Below are 14,934 nucleotides of genomic sequence, written 5' to 3'. Positions count from 1 at the left end.
AGTACTGTGTATCCACGAAGAAGCAATATCAAAATATAAGTAATAACAAAAAAATTCCATGTCCCAGTAGACTCAATATGTCGACCAGTATACTCGGGGTAAGAAAGCGCTGCAGCGGCTTAACAAATCGGACCACCCTCGAAACTCCCCACCAAGTCTGAGGTCCTCAAAATTCTTACTTCTCCCGCTTCCCCCATTCTTATCAAACCCCACGTTATCCTCGGGGCACAGAGAAAAACAAGGGAATTCTTTACCATCCCTTCGTTTACTATTTCATCAACTTCATTGTTGAGAAAGTCTCTAGCCACGTTTATTTTCCCCGGCTAGTTTTTTGCCACAGCGCCGACCGGTGTCAGTCGCCGGCCGAAAAGCAACCTGATATTGTTCGTGCCCGCACAATCCGCCACCAAAAAATATCTACCCAGACAGGGACTCCCACTAACCTCCCTCTGTCATTTTTAGTCGCCGTTCCTTTCCCCCGCGCTTTTTCTCGCGAACAAACGGACGATAACCACCCGTCATGGCGCCAAAGAAGAAGGGAAACAAAAAACAGCAGGAGGAGGACTGGGAGGCAGAACTCGGCGAGAGCATCCCTGCCGCGGGTGGTGAAAGCCCGGATCAGGAATCTCCTGCTGCTGAGGCAGAGGAGAGCGAGACAGCCGGTGCCGGTGGTCTGCTCGCTGCTCTGAGGAAGAACAAGAACAAGAAGCAGAAGAAGGGGAAGCCCATGAACGACTTTGTTGAGGGTGAGGATGCTTCTGCGGAAGCGAATGGTGAGGCAGATCTCGCTAGCAAACAACCTGAGGAGGGCACCTTTGACGAGGACGATGTCTTTGCTGGAAAGCCCAAGAAGCCTATCAAGGCCGCGGCACCTGCGCCGAAAGAGGATGAAGATGACGATTCTGGACCTCGTGTGAAGACAAAGAAGGAGAAAGAGAGGGAAAAGAAGGAGAGAGAGAAGCAGCGAAAGAAGGAACAAGTATGGCTTCCGTGATCCCTCGAGCAATATCCGTAAGGGTTGATACTGACCATTTCTTTTCCAGGCCGCCAAGAAGAAGACTACCGAACCCAAACAGCCCCAACAAACGAAGCCGGAACCGAAGAAGGAAGAAGTGGCCGCCCCAGAGCCTGTCGCTGCTGCTCCTGAGCCTGCTACTGGGGGCAAGAAGAAGAAGCTGCCGGCCCATCTGGCTGCTATTCAGAAGCAACAGGAAGCTCTCCGGAAACAACGTGAGGAGGAAGAGCGCCGCCTAGCGGAAGAAAAGGCTGCTGAGGAGGAGAAGCGACTCCGTGACGAAGAAGAGGCTAAAAAGAAGGAAGAAGCTCGCCAAAGAAAGAAGGAGAAGGAGAAGGAGAAGAAAGAGCAACTCAAAAGAGAAGGAAAGCTTCTTACCAAGGCCCAGAAGGAAGCAAAGGAGCGAAATGAACTCCGTATGAAGCAAATGCTTGCTGCGGGTGTTGGAAAGGTTGCCGGCCTGGAAGAAGGCGCTGCCGAGAAGAAGCGTCCCGTGTATGAAAACCGAAAGAAGAAGGGCCCTAAGAAGCACGAGGAGGACTTGGAGGCCGCTGCTGCTCGTGCCAAGGCGCAGCGTGAGGCTGAGGATGAGCGGCGAAGAAAGGAAGAAGAGGAGAGGAAGGCCAAGGCTGAGGCTGAGGCGGCGGCCGCGGCCGCTGCTGCCGGTGAGGAGAGCGATCTTGACGACTGGGAGAAGGCTGCGGATGCCGACGATGATGTCAAAGACAGCTGGGATGCACCCAGTGACGAGGAAGAGACCGAGAAGCCCGCCGCCGCTAATGGCGAGACAAAGACGCTGCCAGAGAGACCTAAGCCCGCCACCGACGAGGAGTCGGAAGAAGAGTCTTCAGAAGAGGACTCTGACGAGGACTCTGAAGACGAAGAGCAGACCGCCGCTCAGAAGGCTATTGCCCAAAGGAAGGCTGAGGCTGCTGAGCGAAGAAGGAAGCAGCACGAGGAAGCTATGGCAGCTCGTTCAAAGGATAACCTACGCTCTCCTATTTGCTGTATTCTTGGACACGTCGATACTGGTAAGACAAAACTGCTGGATAAGATTCGACAGACAAACGTCCAAGAAGGCGAAGCCGGTGGTATCACCCAACAGATTGGTGCCACTTACTTCCCAGTCGACGCTCTGCGCCAGAAGACCAATGTCGTGAACAAGGACGGCAGCTTCGAATTCAAGATCCCCGGTCTGCTTGTCATTGATACCCCCGGTCACGAGTCTTTCTCCAACTTGCGATCAAGAGGTTCCTCCCTTTGCAACATTGCTATCCTAGTTGTCGACATTATGCACGGCCTTGAGCCCCAGACTCTTGAGTCCATGCGCCTGCTTCGTGACCGACGCACTCCTTTCATCGTTGCCCTGAACAAGATCGATCGTCTCTACGGCTGGAAGAAGATTGACAACAACGGCTTCCAGGAGAGTTTGGCGATGCAGAGCAAGGGTGTCCAGAACGAGTTCCGTTCGCGTCTTGAGCGCACGAAGCTTCTTTTCGCCGAGCAAGGTTTCAACGCTGAGCTCTTCAGCGAGAACAAGTCCATGGCTCGCAACGTCTCCCTCGTCCCTACGTCAGCCCATACCGGTGAAGGTATTCCCGACATGCTGAAGCTGCTCACTACCCTCTCTCAGGAGCGTATGACCAACTCTCTCATGTACTTGTCTGAGGTTGAGTGTACCGTTCTCGAAGTCAAGGTTATTGAGGGTCTCGGTACCACCATTGATGTTGTTCTTTCCAACGGTATCCTCCGCGAAGGTGATCGGATAGTGCTGTGCGGTCTCAACGGACCTATATCAACGAATATCCGTGCGCTACTCACACCGGCTCCTCTTAAGGAACTTCGTCTCAAGTCGCAATACGTTCACAACAAGGAAGTCAAGGCCGCTCTCGGTGTCAAGATTGCAGCCAACGACCTTGAACAAGCCATTGCCGGCTCTCGACTTCTTGTCGTCGGACCCGATGATGACGAGGAGGACCTTGAGGAAGAAGTCATGTCTGATCTGGAGAACCTGCTCAGCAAGGTCTCCAAGGACATGCGCGGTGTCAGTGTTCAAGCCTCCACCCTTGGTTCCCTGGAAGCTCTGCTCGAGTTCCTCCGTGTCTCCAAGATCCCCGTCGCCAACATCTCCATCGGTCCCGTCTATAAGCGTGATGTGATGATGTGTGGTACAATGCTGGAAAAGGCCAAGGAGTATGCGGTCATGCTGTGCTTCGATGTCAAGGTCGACAAGGAAGCCGCTGCCTACGCCGAGGACGTCGGAGTCAAGATATTTACTGCAGACATCATCTACCACCTGTTCGACGACTTCACCAAGCACATGGCAGAGCTCACCGAGCGCAAAAAGGAAGAAGCCAAGCTCCTTGCTGTCTTCCCCTGTGTTCTCAAGACCGTTGCCGTCTTCAACAAGAAGGACCCCATTGTCATCGGTGTTGATGTCGCCGAGGGCAGTCTGCGGCTGCACACCCCCATCTCCGCCGTCAAGACCAACCCCACAACAGGTGCTAAGGAATTTGTCGAGCTCGGCAGAGTGTAAGTTATCTCGTCCATTCCCTCTCTCAATCAAAGCCGGAAAACTAACCCTATCCCAGCTCGGGCATTGAGCGCGACCACAAGGCCATCCAGGTCTGCAAACGCGGCCAACCCTCCGTTGCCGTCAAGATTGAAGGCTCCAACCAGCCCATGTACGGCCGCCAGCTTGAAGAAACCGACACTCTGTACTCTCACATCTCCCGTGCCAGTATCGACACACTCAAGGAATTCTACCGTGCCGACGTCTCCATGGAAGAATGGGCCCTCGTCAAGAAGCTCAAGCCCCTCTTCGATATTCCTTGATCGGCCCGCATGCTGTTGAACCTGCAGCTCCGAGTCCACCCTTCCCACGGTCCCGGCTGCGCGCAGAGAACCACATCGCCCGTCAGTCGACCGTGTCGATCCAACGGAGCACATAGCCCGGATAAAAGCCGTTCAAACGACCTATTATGTTGATAAGCTACGACAACGTCACGTCTTACGAGACTAGAAGATAAAATGGACATGGGTGATTACGAGGTTGACTGGACTTGGCTCGGAAAATGTACATGACAATAGGATGATAGTTATAAAATATAGGCATGCAGCTGAATACCCACACTTTGTTATGACTGCCTGAGTTTATCAAATAGGTAGGATATACATTCTCTCCCAGCCCCTCTAATATACTTTTCACCATATAAGCACAAAAACCACCTACCCAGTCAAGTCAAGAACAAAGTTGAAACAGCCCTACTCGTTATTCATCCCCCTCCCACCTCTCCACCCGTCCCCCCCTGGCCGCCCAATCCAACCAAGACCCCTCATAAACACCCACCCGCTCCGCATCATACCCCGCCTGAACCGCCAACTGCGCCGCCGCCCTCGCCCTCACACCAGCCTTGCAGTAGAACACGATATCGCCGCCCTCGTCCTTTCCGCCCTCGGCAGCGCCAGGCTTTGGATACCCGAACCGCGTCTCGAATTCGTCGGGGGTGAGGAAGAGTGCGTCGGGCTGTGATGCGAGAGGAACGGCGACGGCTGTGGGGATTATACCAGTGCTGGAGAGCTCGGCGGGTTCGCGGACATCGACTAGGATTAGGGATTTTTGGGGGGTTGAGGGGGGACTAGATTGTGGGGTTGTCGAGGGGAGGAGGGCGTTTATCTGTTTGAACATGTGTAAGTATATGGTATATTCCTTGTTGTTCAGGGTGTGAAAGAATGAGCGTACATCTTCAAATCCCCATTGCCGGAATGTAGGCGTGTTCTTGCTGCTGTTCCATCGGACGGATGTAGATGCGTATTGGAATTGGGGTTGTTGTGCAGCTAGCGTCCGAGCTGGTGAGGTTCTTGAAGACTTTGGAATCATCTTATTGTTTCGATAACGAGCGAGACATGCTGTTCCAGATCGCCGAGAGGAGACGAGGTTCTGTGTTGCTGTATATTCTCTTGTGAGGGCATACTTGGTCGTGCGGGAGAGGAGGGATGCGACGTCGCTGGGGCGTCCTCGGATCGAGGTTAATGAAGCCATAGCTTGCGGTCTGCGTGTGTGAGACAGGTTTAGGAGAAGTTGAGAAGATCTTCGAGGCAGAGTCGGCAATCGTGTCTGCACTTGAGATGACGTTGGCTTGAAGCAGAGTTGGAGAGCTGTCGGTTTGCCTCGGGTGATCAGTGATGCGCCCCACCGCCTTACAACAACTACATGCAGCCTTCTTTTCTCTGCCATCTTTCGACCTCAATTGAAAACATTCTTTGATTGTGCGCGAACGTGATATGCTCGGGTCTCATTACAGGTCCCCTCTATTCAGCCGGTCGAGCGTCCCTGCGGCGCAGAAGTAGCTGCCCCTTGACAGCGGGTCTTCATACCATTATACACAGCTCTCTCTGGATATGGACACAGAATTCCTTCATGCTCAGTGCCATTTTCACCAGTGAAGGACGCCAGCAGGTATTTTGGGACACTGCCTCTTTCGACCCATGCTACCATGTCATTGAATATCGTGAATGGATACAGTCCCGACGGACTCCAGCAGTGGCCCAACCCTGGCGCCTCAAAGTGACGATAATAATCTCTTACCCGCGGATCTCTCTTCTCAACGGCCTCATAATAGCGCCTAGTTCCCTGTGAGGGGACCATGGGATCAGCCTAGACACTTGTTAGCAATCGTGAGATACAAGTTGCGCTGTGGTGAGTTACCAAGCCGTGGAAACTCAGCATCTTTCTCCCGCGGTTGCGGAACTCTGAGAGATCGAGATCATTTGTGCCAATAATAGAGGTGCACTCTTGTACTGATGCGCCAAAGATTAGTAAGATTTCGTCATGTGTAATGCTATCCAGGTCAAAGTCCGGGTTCTTCTTGACGGCCAGCCGTATCCAGTCCGATGAAAACTTCACCGGTAGTCCAGTACATCTACCGCCGGATGAGCACTGACAAGACAGGATACTTGTCAGATTGCTAACAACGTCAACCCCATGCCAGAGGCTATCGCCGCCTCTAGAGAAAGGGCCCTGCCATGCGGCAGAGGCAACAATTGCAGCGGACCCGGAAAGCATCATGGTCTGATTGCCGCATGGGAAATGCATCCCGACCAGGTCAAAGGCGTCGAACTTGCAGGAGTCGATTTCGGTAACTATACCGTCGACTACTCCATCGAGGTCATCGCAAGCCCGGATCGCCATTTCGGTGAGATAGTCAAGTTCGCACGACTCTGGATATGAAACAAGCTCGTTCATGACAAGTTGGGTCCAGAAGCCACTGGCAAGGATCTCCGCCCAGTATATCGCCGGAGATGAAGCAACGATCCCATCATACGCAGTCGGATATCTTTGCGCAAGCATCATCCCCTGCCGTCCGCCTTGAGAACACCCGCTAAAGTACGAATAGCCAGGCTCGACTCCATACAAGCTCTTAGCAACACTCTTGCCAATAAACTCGAGCAGCCACTCAGAGAGATCCTGCTCCATGGTGTGGCCGCAGTCTGTCGACACGGCAGCATAGCCCTCTCCCACTGCGCCAAGCATGGCCATCATGTTTTCAGGGTAAAGCCCACAATCGAAGCCCCCTCCGCCTAGTCCCATCAGGCGTCCATGGCATGTATTCGTCGGCAGCCACACGTCGACATTCACAGCTCTGGGTGGTGGGTGTGCGTATAGCCGAGCGAAACACGGCAAAATGATACATCTGTGACGTTTATAGGGCCATGGTTGATATATTCAATCTCAGAAACATAGGCAGATGCATTGTGGACTAGGTTTGTGTGGAGGTAATCGACAGTTGCACCGGGGATCTGTGGATGTGAGATGACGAGGTCAGAGCACCGGCGTGAAAAGTCCATAATGACAGTCGGTTTGCCGAGTTCGAGGGAGTAGGCACCGGGATATGATTACCGGAGATCTGAAAAGGCGCATATGCACATCTTCACGAGGTCCGTCCACGGTAGAGTACCAAGTACCAGTAGCAGATAGTAAACCAGCAGTTACGGAAGGAGCGATCAGCACCCATAGCATGGGGGCTACCAGGTGTGGGCGATACTACTAGTAATATGAGAGAATGGACGCATACTACTGGAGTAATAGTAGTGCCTAGTAATCTTATAAGATAGTTATACTGGAATTCGATCGTTAGATCACGGTCTAGTTGGCGATACTCAAACTCTAGAGTATATATAAATATATATTCCTGATACAATCAACATATAAGGCTTTTGCAGGATAACATACACTAGTATTCTAGACAAGGGAATCCATAGTAACAGTGTAATGATAAAGACAGAGCTTACATCAATACACAAGTAGTTAAGATAACTCATTCTACTCCTCGTCAAAGGTAATATGCAAAACAGCCGGATTCCCAGAATCCTTCGACCAGATCTCAAAGGAACCAAAGTCCGCCCCCAAGTATATTGAGAACTGTCCATCCTCATCAGCGTCCTGGCATGCATTTGTGACATCAAGCAGAGGCGGGTTCGTCAAGGCAGGGACAGGAACGATGGCGATATCGCCATTTGAATCGGGAGCATTGTCCCCGTTCACGGTGTCCTCATCCCAGTCGGATGAGACGGCGGGGACAACGGTTAAGTTGAACTCATACTGGGGGAGCCTCGTAAAGGCTGGAAATTGAACGGTACATTTGGTGACGTAGGAGGGGTCCACGTTCTCAGGAAGCTGGAAGCCGACGAGGCTGCGGACCCAGGCGAGGCCACCAGTGTTGGCCCGTAGGTGATCTTCGAGACCGTATGTGCACTTGTAGCAGTCGTTGTCGGGGCAGGTGGCGCAGCTGACGGTTGAGCGGAGGATGGTGGAGTCTTTGATGGCTGGCCTGTTTAAGATGGTAGCTTGGGAGGCTGCGGCGAGGATTGCGAGGCTGGAAGCAAGCTTGGCGACGTGCATTTTGAAAGCTCGAATAGAACTTTGTGGAAGAGGTTCGGAATGAAGTAGAGAGAATGAACTCTCAGTGTTCAACTCCAGTGCCGCATCTGGTGATTTATACCTCCACCCCACGGCTTGTGACACACTCAAACTGCCCTTCGTATTCAGTCACCGTTCCAATCCTTTAGAGTCCCAGCCGCTGATGGCCCTTCCTGTCGCCAATCGCTGGGGCAAATATGGTTGGTCTGAGCACTCACAGCCCCAACGCATGTTTTACTCAATACGAATCGCGATCCAATCGAGAAGCTTGGCTGAAGTGATCGCCGTGGAGGAAGCCTATTTAGTCAGCATGATTGGAGATGTTTCTGAAGGCAGAAAGCGAGGCGAGCTTACCAGAGACACCACAGAAAGTGGCGTTTGTTGATACTTGATGCGGTCCAGGATCAGGGTTGCTTTGGCCTGCCTGCCACCTTTCAATGGTGCAACCAAACCCTATGCTGTGTGAGGGAGAGAGGAAGCTTGCACCATAGAGATCTATTTTGGGTGAGACCTCGTAGCTATTTATACTTGTAGGGCTGGAACCTGTTGGCTCTTTGTTACCATCAGGTTGGATCGCGCCTGCAGCTGCAGTCCACGTCATGTGCCCTTCGCGCGGTGCTATGGAAACCTTCTCCAGGAAATTAGAGACTGGGGTCCTCTTCAAGTTGTGTTAATGTGCTGTGCTTTTCACTGCAGTCGGGTCTTGAGAAGCTCTCTATTCTCATGTCTTGATGCAACAGCATGATGCAGCCTTGAACACAATGCAACATCAGTATGAGCATGGAGCATATGTCGATGGGGCCATGGGTCTATACGCACACCGGCGTCGGTTGATAATAGCTCAATACACAGGCATAACTAAAGTGAGGTAGCCTGCCTAGGTAGTAACGCAGATGGCCAAGCAGGTGTTGTAGCCGGACGCGTCAACTCGAGCAAACACCATCTGCAGAAACACGCAGAAAGCACCCAAGTGGACACTCGATAATCTGACCAGGCACTCAAGATGCGCATGACTCCTGCTGTAAGCTTGTTTAAGGAGAATCTCCTGTAATTACTACTGTGCGTGAACAGCAGAAGCCTGTTAACTTCCAAGACCAGATCAGATCCAACCGCAGGCATTGGTCTGGCACACAATAGGCATTGTTAATGACCCCATGTCATCCTGTTGTCTGCTTGCTTCGCACATGGTCAGCAAGCACGTGCCTGGTCCCTTACACCATCTGGCTGTTTGTTAGCGGTCCAACATTAATCCTTCTTGCACCTCTCGGTCCCTGATTCCCGGTGGTGTCTTGTTCCCACGGGGTTGAGTCTCCTGTAGGGAAGGATACAGTGCTATGCAAAGCTTATCGACGCCCGGCAAGTATGTGGTTTGTTCGAGATATCGGCTATGTTGTCACTGGGCTAATGCTGACCCTCAATATCAGCTTCGCCATCAAGGGCTAATGATGTTTAGATCATTTGATCTGGCGCCCATTATGTGGTCTGACAATATGGGAGCGCTCAGGAACATTCCATGCCGGCAATATCAAGACCATGGCTATGGTTGCATATCAAACGAGGAGAGTTTGTGCCTGAACCTCGATCTAAAGTTAAAAGTTGTTCGAAGAATCTTCGGCAGGCCCAAGTACGGAGTTACCCCTTGATGCTGCCTGCTAGCGTGATCCGGCTTCTCCAGTCCCGATTGGCTCGTGGAGATGCTCGCATGGCCCGTGCGCTTCGACGTTACGGTATAATACTGTATGGCCTATTACCAAGCCTCCATCATCGCCAGATTTCTTGTTGTTCTTGAGCTACCTATTGGTGGGAAGCTCGGTTGCTGGGGAAATTTTGGTGTAAATTAGTGGTATTGGCTCAAGCCTCACCCGCCCACAAAGACCCCCATTAAAGTAGAAGAGGTAGTACTGAAGCTACGGAGTATTATTGATCCCGCCTTCCCCGCTTCAAGAGAGCATTCTTCTCACATGCGAAGTCCAGTCGCTTGTTTGAATAGTTAATCTGCCATTTCTCACAGGAGGACTTTTTTTGCGACGTATTGACGTTGTCGTGACTCGAAGTTGTGCCTGGTTGCGTGGTTGGTCTTCCCGGCTTGCCGTTGTGGATCTGCGGCCGCTTCTCCATCGCATCTTTACAAATTTCCTCCTTATCCGTTGAATCTCCCCTTTTCCGAATCCAGCCGTCTCCTCGAACTCGAGATTCCTTGACCTGTGCCTCCTGTTGACGCTTCCTCGCGGAATCTGTTCAATTGCTCAAGATGGCCGAGATCAATGGGAGTTTTGTCTCCCCTCCGGCTGATGCCACTCTTTATCCTTCACTTTTCCAGCCTGCCGGCATCGTCGCGGACTTCCTGAACGGTTTGACTGTGTGGAAGGCCCTGATCACTTTGCTCGCTCTCGCCATCGCCTACGACCAGTGTAAGGACCGGCCTTTTACTTCTGGCTTTGTATTTTCCGGTAACTAATTCATGATCTCTCTCGCAGTCCGATATATCTATCTCAAGGGCGCCATTATTGGCCCAGCATGGAAACTTCCGTTCATGGGGCCGTTCCTCCAATCTGTCAACCCCAAGTTCCATGAGTACAAGGCCAAATGGGACAGCGGTGACCTGAGCTGCGTGTCTGTTTTCCACAAGTATGTGCCCTCAACCCTTAGAGGTTGCTGTTTCAATATCCGGCGCATTGTTGTTCGCGCGTGCTAATCACGATCCTTTTGACAGGTTCGTCGTTATCGCGTCGACTCGCGATATGTCGCGCAAGATCTTCAACTCGCCAGCCTACGTCAAGCCCTGTGTTGTCGATGCCGCCCACAAGCTGCTCGGCAAGACCAACTGGGTCTTCTTGGATGGCAAGGAGCACGTCGACTTCCGCAAGGGCTTGAACAACCTTTTCACTCGTTCAGCGCTTTCTTGCTATCTCCCCCGCATGGAGGAGGTGTACAACGATTATTATGCTCGCTTCCTCCAAAAGTCCAAGGACTCCAACCACACGCCAACTGCGTGGATGCCCGAGTTCCGTGAACTGATGTGCGCTGTCTCTTGCCGCACCTTTGTGGGACACTATATCACCGATGAGACCATCATGAAGATTTCTGATGACTACTACAACATCACCGCGGCCATGGAACTGGTCAACTTCCCCATCATCCTTCCTTTCACCAAGACCTGGTACGGAAAGAAGGCTGCGGATATGGTTCTTGAGGAATTCGCCAAGTGCGCTGCCAAGAGCAGGGCTCGCATGTCTGCTGGCGGAGAGGTCAGCTGCATCATGGATGCGTGGATCAAGGCTCAGCTCGACTCCGCCAAGTACCGTGAGAAGATTGCCCAGGGAACTGCTGTCGACTCGTCCGAGAAGCCTCCTCAAGTTCTGCGTGACTTTACAGACTACGAGGTCTCCCAGACTATCTTTACCTTCCTGTTCGCGTCTCAGGATGCCACCAGCTCCGCCTGCACATGGTTGTTCCAGCTCATGGCTGATCGCCCCGAGATCCTGGACAAGGTCCGCGAGGAGAACCTCAGACTCCGCAACGGTGATATCACCGCGCCTCTGACCATGGAGCTGCTTGACAACATGACCTACACCCGCGCTGTGGTCAAGGAGACCCTCCGCTACCGACCTCCCGTCATCATGGTTCCCTACGTGTGCAAGAAGGACTTCCCTATTACCGACAAGATCACCGTCGCTAAGGGATCTATGCTCATTCCATCCGTTTACCCTGCCACCCGTGACGAAGAGGCTTACCCGAACGCGGACTCCTTCGACCCTGAGCGTTGGGTTTCCGGTACCGCTGAACAGCACCCCAAGAACTGGCTGATTTTCGGCACTGGTCCCCACTACTGCTTGGGTCAAACATACGCTGTCCTCAACCTGATGGCCATGATCGGCAAGGCCAGTATGGAGATGGATTGGGAGCACACCCCTACTCCTCTTTCCGAAGAGATCAAGGTTTTCGCCACCATCTTCCCTCAGGTATGCTCACCTTTTACCCTTGGTCTCCTTATCTTGAACTAACATTTAACAGGATGACTGCCTGCTTACTTTCCGTCCTCGCGTTTGAGCGATTTTTCATGATTAACCAGCATGTCGGGGTTCCATTCTATGTATGAGCCAGTGGCGTACCTCGCGCCATGAAGCCTTACTGGGCACTCATATACCCAGGACCTTAGAAGCGCACCGCTTTGTAGGCTCTCACCCCCGGCGTTTCTATCCTGGCGATAGAGCAACCGAAGGGTCTTCTCTCTTCCTCTTCTTTCCTGTATCTATTTCCACGGATGGAACGCTGCTGTCCGACGGGTGTACTATTTGTTTCCTTTTTCTTTGATTCCTTGCTTTGCCAGAAAAAATCTTCCCGAACGCCGGTTCTGCGTTCAGCGCCTCCTTTTCCTCTTTCTTCGAGGCGGCGAACTGCTTGGGATAGAACGACTCGGACGTCAATCCATTTACCAATGGAATGCGATACGGAATTGGTTTTGCATTGTGTGGCTCGTTCAGTCGTCACACTTGATTGAAGCCTTCGAATGACCTAGATTATGTTACTTATATATTAATATTAATCATGATACTTCACTTGCGAGAACGGCGGATTGTCCTAAAAAGACTTTGAAGATGGAGCGTAGAGGATTGGTAATAGTGTGTTCGACTTTGCACATTGATTCCGCTTCGAGAGCAAACAGTGGCCTCTGCAATGATGCCCAGGCAAGTGTGACGAGATCTAGGCCTGGACCAAGTTGCGGTGGAAGTTTTCAAATTCTCAGACTCGGTGACTACGTTTCAGTCGGCGATAATTATACATATAATCTGCAGTCATAAATCTTATATTTGGAGCTTGGCACAGCAGTAGAGACGAAGATATCATAATACAACAGGTGCATCTACCGACCAAACCCAAACCATCCGCGCCGCCGCCCTTCAGTAGAGGGCTCCTGCTGCTGCTCTGCTTGTGGAGCAGGTGCCACCGCAGAGACAGCCGCCTTGCCCTCACGGGGGTAATCAATGTAGTTCCACGCGACGTCCAGGAAGAGCGGCTTCACGGGGATTGGCTGGATCTTTGGGGGGTAGGGAACGAGGTTGTTGAGGTCAAGGGAGTCGCCGGAGTATTCGTGGAGGCGTTCCACGAGCGGCCGCTGGCTGGTTGATTTGGATTGCTCCTGCGCGGTGATGCTTTCGAGGGTGACGAGGCCTTGGTATTTTGTGACGAGGGCTCGTAGCTCGTGCTCCAGCGCTTGTGCTTGGCTGGGTGCGATGTCTAATCGGGGCGGGCCGTCGATGTCAATGGACGACTGGAGTGAGGCGGCTGCGGCGAGGACGATAGTGAGGGCTTGGGAGAAGAGGGCAAGGGCGTTTTGGGTCTTGCCTAGGATGCTGTGCGAGCGGCCGATGGTGAGGCACCTGGCGATTGATGTTAGCAGACGTGGCTTGATGAACCTTAGGGTTGCTGCTTGTCATACCTCAGGGCACGGAAATAGCTGCGTTTGGCCTCTAGTTCCTGAACAAAGGCCGAGTCTGCGGCGATACCCGGTAGTTCTAGGATGAACTCGATGCTCTGCAGGGTGGAGTCATACAAAACCACCCGCTCCCGCAACCATGTCAGTTTCTTCCCGCTTGGCTCTTCTTGTCTAGTAGCCACTTTGCTGCCCTTGGATAACTGTGTCCGGTGGGGCTCAAATGTGATGCCATCATTCTCACCGCACAAAACACGGTTACGTCCAATTCTCCATCCTACCAGTGCGTAGTTCACGGCTGTTCGTGTGATCTGCAAGCTCTGCATTCGCTTGTCACCTAGATCCACGCCTTCGCTTGAAAGATCGTCGATGGCTGTCTTCGTGGCGTCGACCGCATCTTGACTGGCAATAATCACGCTGTCATAAGCGGCTGCTTTGTCCTTGGAGGATGCGGAGCTTCCGTCTGAAGAAGCTAGCCAAGCAGCAAGTCGAGACTCCTCCGCCGATGCCGCTGCGAGCGCCTGTGCAATCGCAGCATCCTCTATTGCCACAGAGCGAGATCTCCATGTAACGTTTTCAGGTAGCTGTTGGACTTCTCCATCGGCTGTCCTCCGTGTCCCTGCCGCATCCTCCTTGAGGCAATTCGGATCAGCCTTTTCCACCTCAGACCTTACGGTGGCTTCCGCTGGGAAGTACTCGATGGCTAACGATGAAATAGGCTTTGACCGTGGGAGTTTCATCTGATAAGCTGCGTATCTGAGACTTGGGTCGATATTGCTGGATAAAAGGTCGCGGAATGCATCCTTCTTCGCCGCTTGGCTTAGGGCGGTATAGATGACTCGAGAGACTGAGTAATTCCGAACGCACTGCTCCCAACTACGCTTCTCCAGGCATGATGCCCCCGTGAGCGACGTTAGGTAGGCACGGGCTTCTAAGATATCTGTGTCGGTAGCACCCGAGGCGCTCTGATCTTCCAGCACGCCAACTAGTTGTTTCGCGGATCCAGCCGCCTTATTCAGGCAGGTGATAATTTGACGCCTAGCAGCACCGGCTATCCCCTTTGCAGATGGGTCGGCCGAGTGTGTTGATTTCATGTGCATCGCTTGAGCCCATGCCCGTTCCGCAGTGAGAAGTAAGAGATAGACATTACTACCAGCAATTGCTCGTTAGCTCGCTCCCGTAGACAAAAGAGGGCACAGGCATTGCTGGGGAACATACGCCACGTTTTTGCCAACATCTTCGGCAGTAATAGGGGCCTTAGCGGTGTATTTGCGGCCTTTGGGAGTGGCCTGCCCCAGCTTCTTTCGAAGCTTGTGCAATTTGCGAGTAGTATGTGCCCGGTATGCATTGTAGTCTCCGGCAAGCAGGACCTCCTCTCTCCGGGCGAAGATATACTCGGTGATATCCATGATTGCGCACACTGAGCTGGTCGCAGGTGAGGGGCGTCTGGGTGCGGTGGTCACTTTGGCTTGTGGCCGCCCGCAGCGGATCGTAAGATGCTCGGGAAAACTTGGTCCCGGCTACTGGCTCCGTCCATCTCCCATAATTTCGTTCCTTTTATCAACA

At 52.6% G+C, this 14,934-nt stretch overlaps 6 protein-coding genes across 6 annotated transcripts; 2 read left to right on the top strand and 4 right to left on the bottom strand.

The window, feature by feature from the left end:
• The first annotated feature begins 186 nt into the window (after positions 1-186).
• On the top strand, positions 187-4,068 carry BJX68DRAFT_101686 (putative mitochondrial translation initiation factor IF-2). Its single transcript, XM_071035742.1, has 4 exons — positions 187-383; positions 463-979; positions 1,044-3,547; positions 3,607-4,068. The coding sequence occupies exons 2-4, from the start codon at positions 521-523 to the stop codon at positions 3,848-3,850; spliced, it is 3,207 nt and encodes a 1,068-aa protein (XP_070898365.1). The 5' UTR covers positions 187-383; positions 463-520; the 3' UTR covers positions 3,851-4,068.
• Positions 4,069-4,160: 92 nt separating this feature from the next.
• Positions 4,161-5,243, bottom strand: BJX68DRAFT_238461 (rhodanese-like domain-containing protein). Its single transcript, XM_071040363.1, has 2 exons — positions 4,758-5,243; positions 4,161-4,691 (listed from the first exon to the last, which is right to left on the bottom strand). The coding sequence occupies exons 1-2, from the start codon at positions 5,055-5,057 to the stop codon at positions 4,287-4,289; spliced, it is 705 nt and encodes a 234-aa protein (XP_070898364.1). The 5' UTR covers positions 5,058-5,243; the 3' UTR covers positions 4,161-4,286.
• An 87-nt stretch (positions 5,244-5,330) lies between these two features.
• On the bottom strand, positions 5,331-6,862 carry BJX68DRAFT_276242 (Tannase/feruloyl esterase; the record flags this gene model as incomplete). Its single annotated transcript, XM_071048047.1, has 3 exons — positions 5,331-5,672; positions 5,724-6,655; positions 6,694-6,862. 3 exons carry the CDS (start codon positions 6,860-6,862, stop codon positions 5,331-5,333), a joined length of 1,443 nt encoding a protein of 480 aa, XP_070898363.1.
• A 254-nt stretch (positions 6,863-7,116) lies between these two features.
• On the bottom strand, positions 7,117-8,044 carry BJX68DRAFT_101661 (uncharacterized protein). The gene has a single exon (XM_071035741.1). The coding sequence runs from the start codon at positions 7,914-7,916 to the stop codon at positions 7,338-7,340; it is 579 nt and encodes a 192-aa protein (XP_070898362.1). The 5' UTR covers positions 7,917-8,044; the 3' UTR covers positions 7,117-7,337.
• Positions 8,045-9,869: 1,825 nt separating this feature from the next.
• erg5 (C-22 sterol desaturase erg5) lies at positions 9,870-12,539 on the top strand. The gene is made up of 4 exons (XM_071040362.1): positions 9,870-10,345; positions 10,412-10,562; positions 10,648-11,896; positions 11,949-12,539. The coding sequence occupies exons 1-4, from the start codon at positions 10,186-10,188 to the stop codon at positions 11,982-11,984; spliced, it is 1,596 nt and encodes a 531-aa protein (XP_070898361.1). The 5' UTR covers positions 9,870-10,185; the 3' UTR covers positions 11,985-12,539.
• On the bottom strand, positions 12,535-14,812 carry BJX68DRAFT_238451 (signal recognition particle subunit SRP68). The gene is made up of 3 exons (XM_071040361.1): positions 14,587-14,812; positions 13,375-14,517; positions 12,535-13,315 (listed from the first exon to the last, which is right to left on the bottom strand). Exons 1-3 carry the CDS (start codon positions 14,775-14,777, stop codon positions 12,799-12,801), a joined length of 1,851 nt encoding a protein of 616 aa, XP_070898360.1. The 5' UTR covers positions 14,778-14,812; the 3' UTR covers positions 12,535-12,798.
• Positions 14,813-14,934: the final 122 nt, after the last annotated feature.

The sequence above is a fragment of the Aspergillus pseudodeflectus genome (assembly GCF_044049435.1).
Source record: "Aspergillus pseudodeflectus strain CBS 756.74 chromosome Unknown BJX68scaffold_25, whole genome shotgun sequence".
Taxonomy (NCBI): domain Eukaryota; kingdom Fungi; phylum Ascomycota; class Eurotiomycetes; order Eurotiales; family Aspergillaceae; genus Aspergillus; species Aspergillus pseudodeflectus.
Note: the sequence above shows the minus strand (reverse complement) of the source record. Positions and strands in the feature narration are given on the sequence as shown.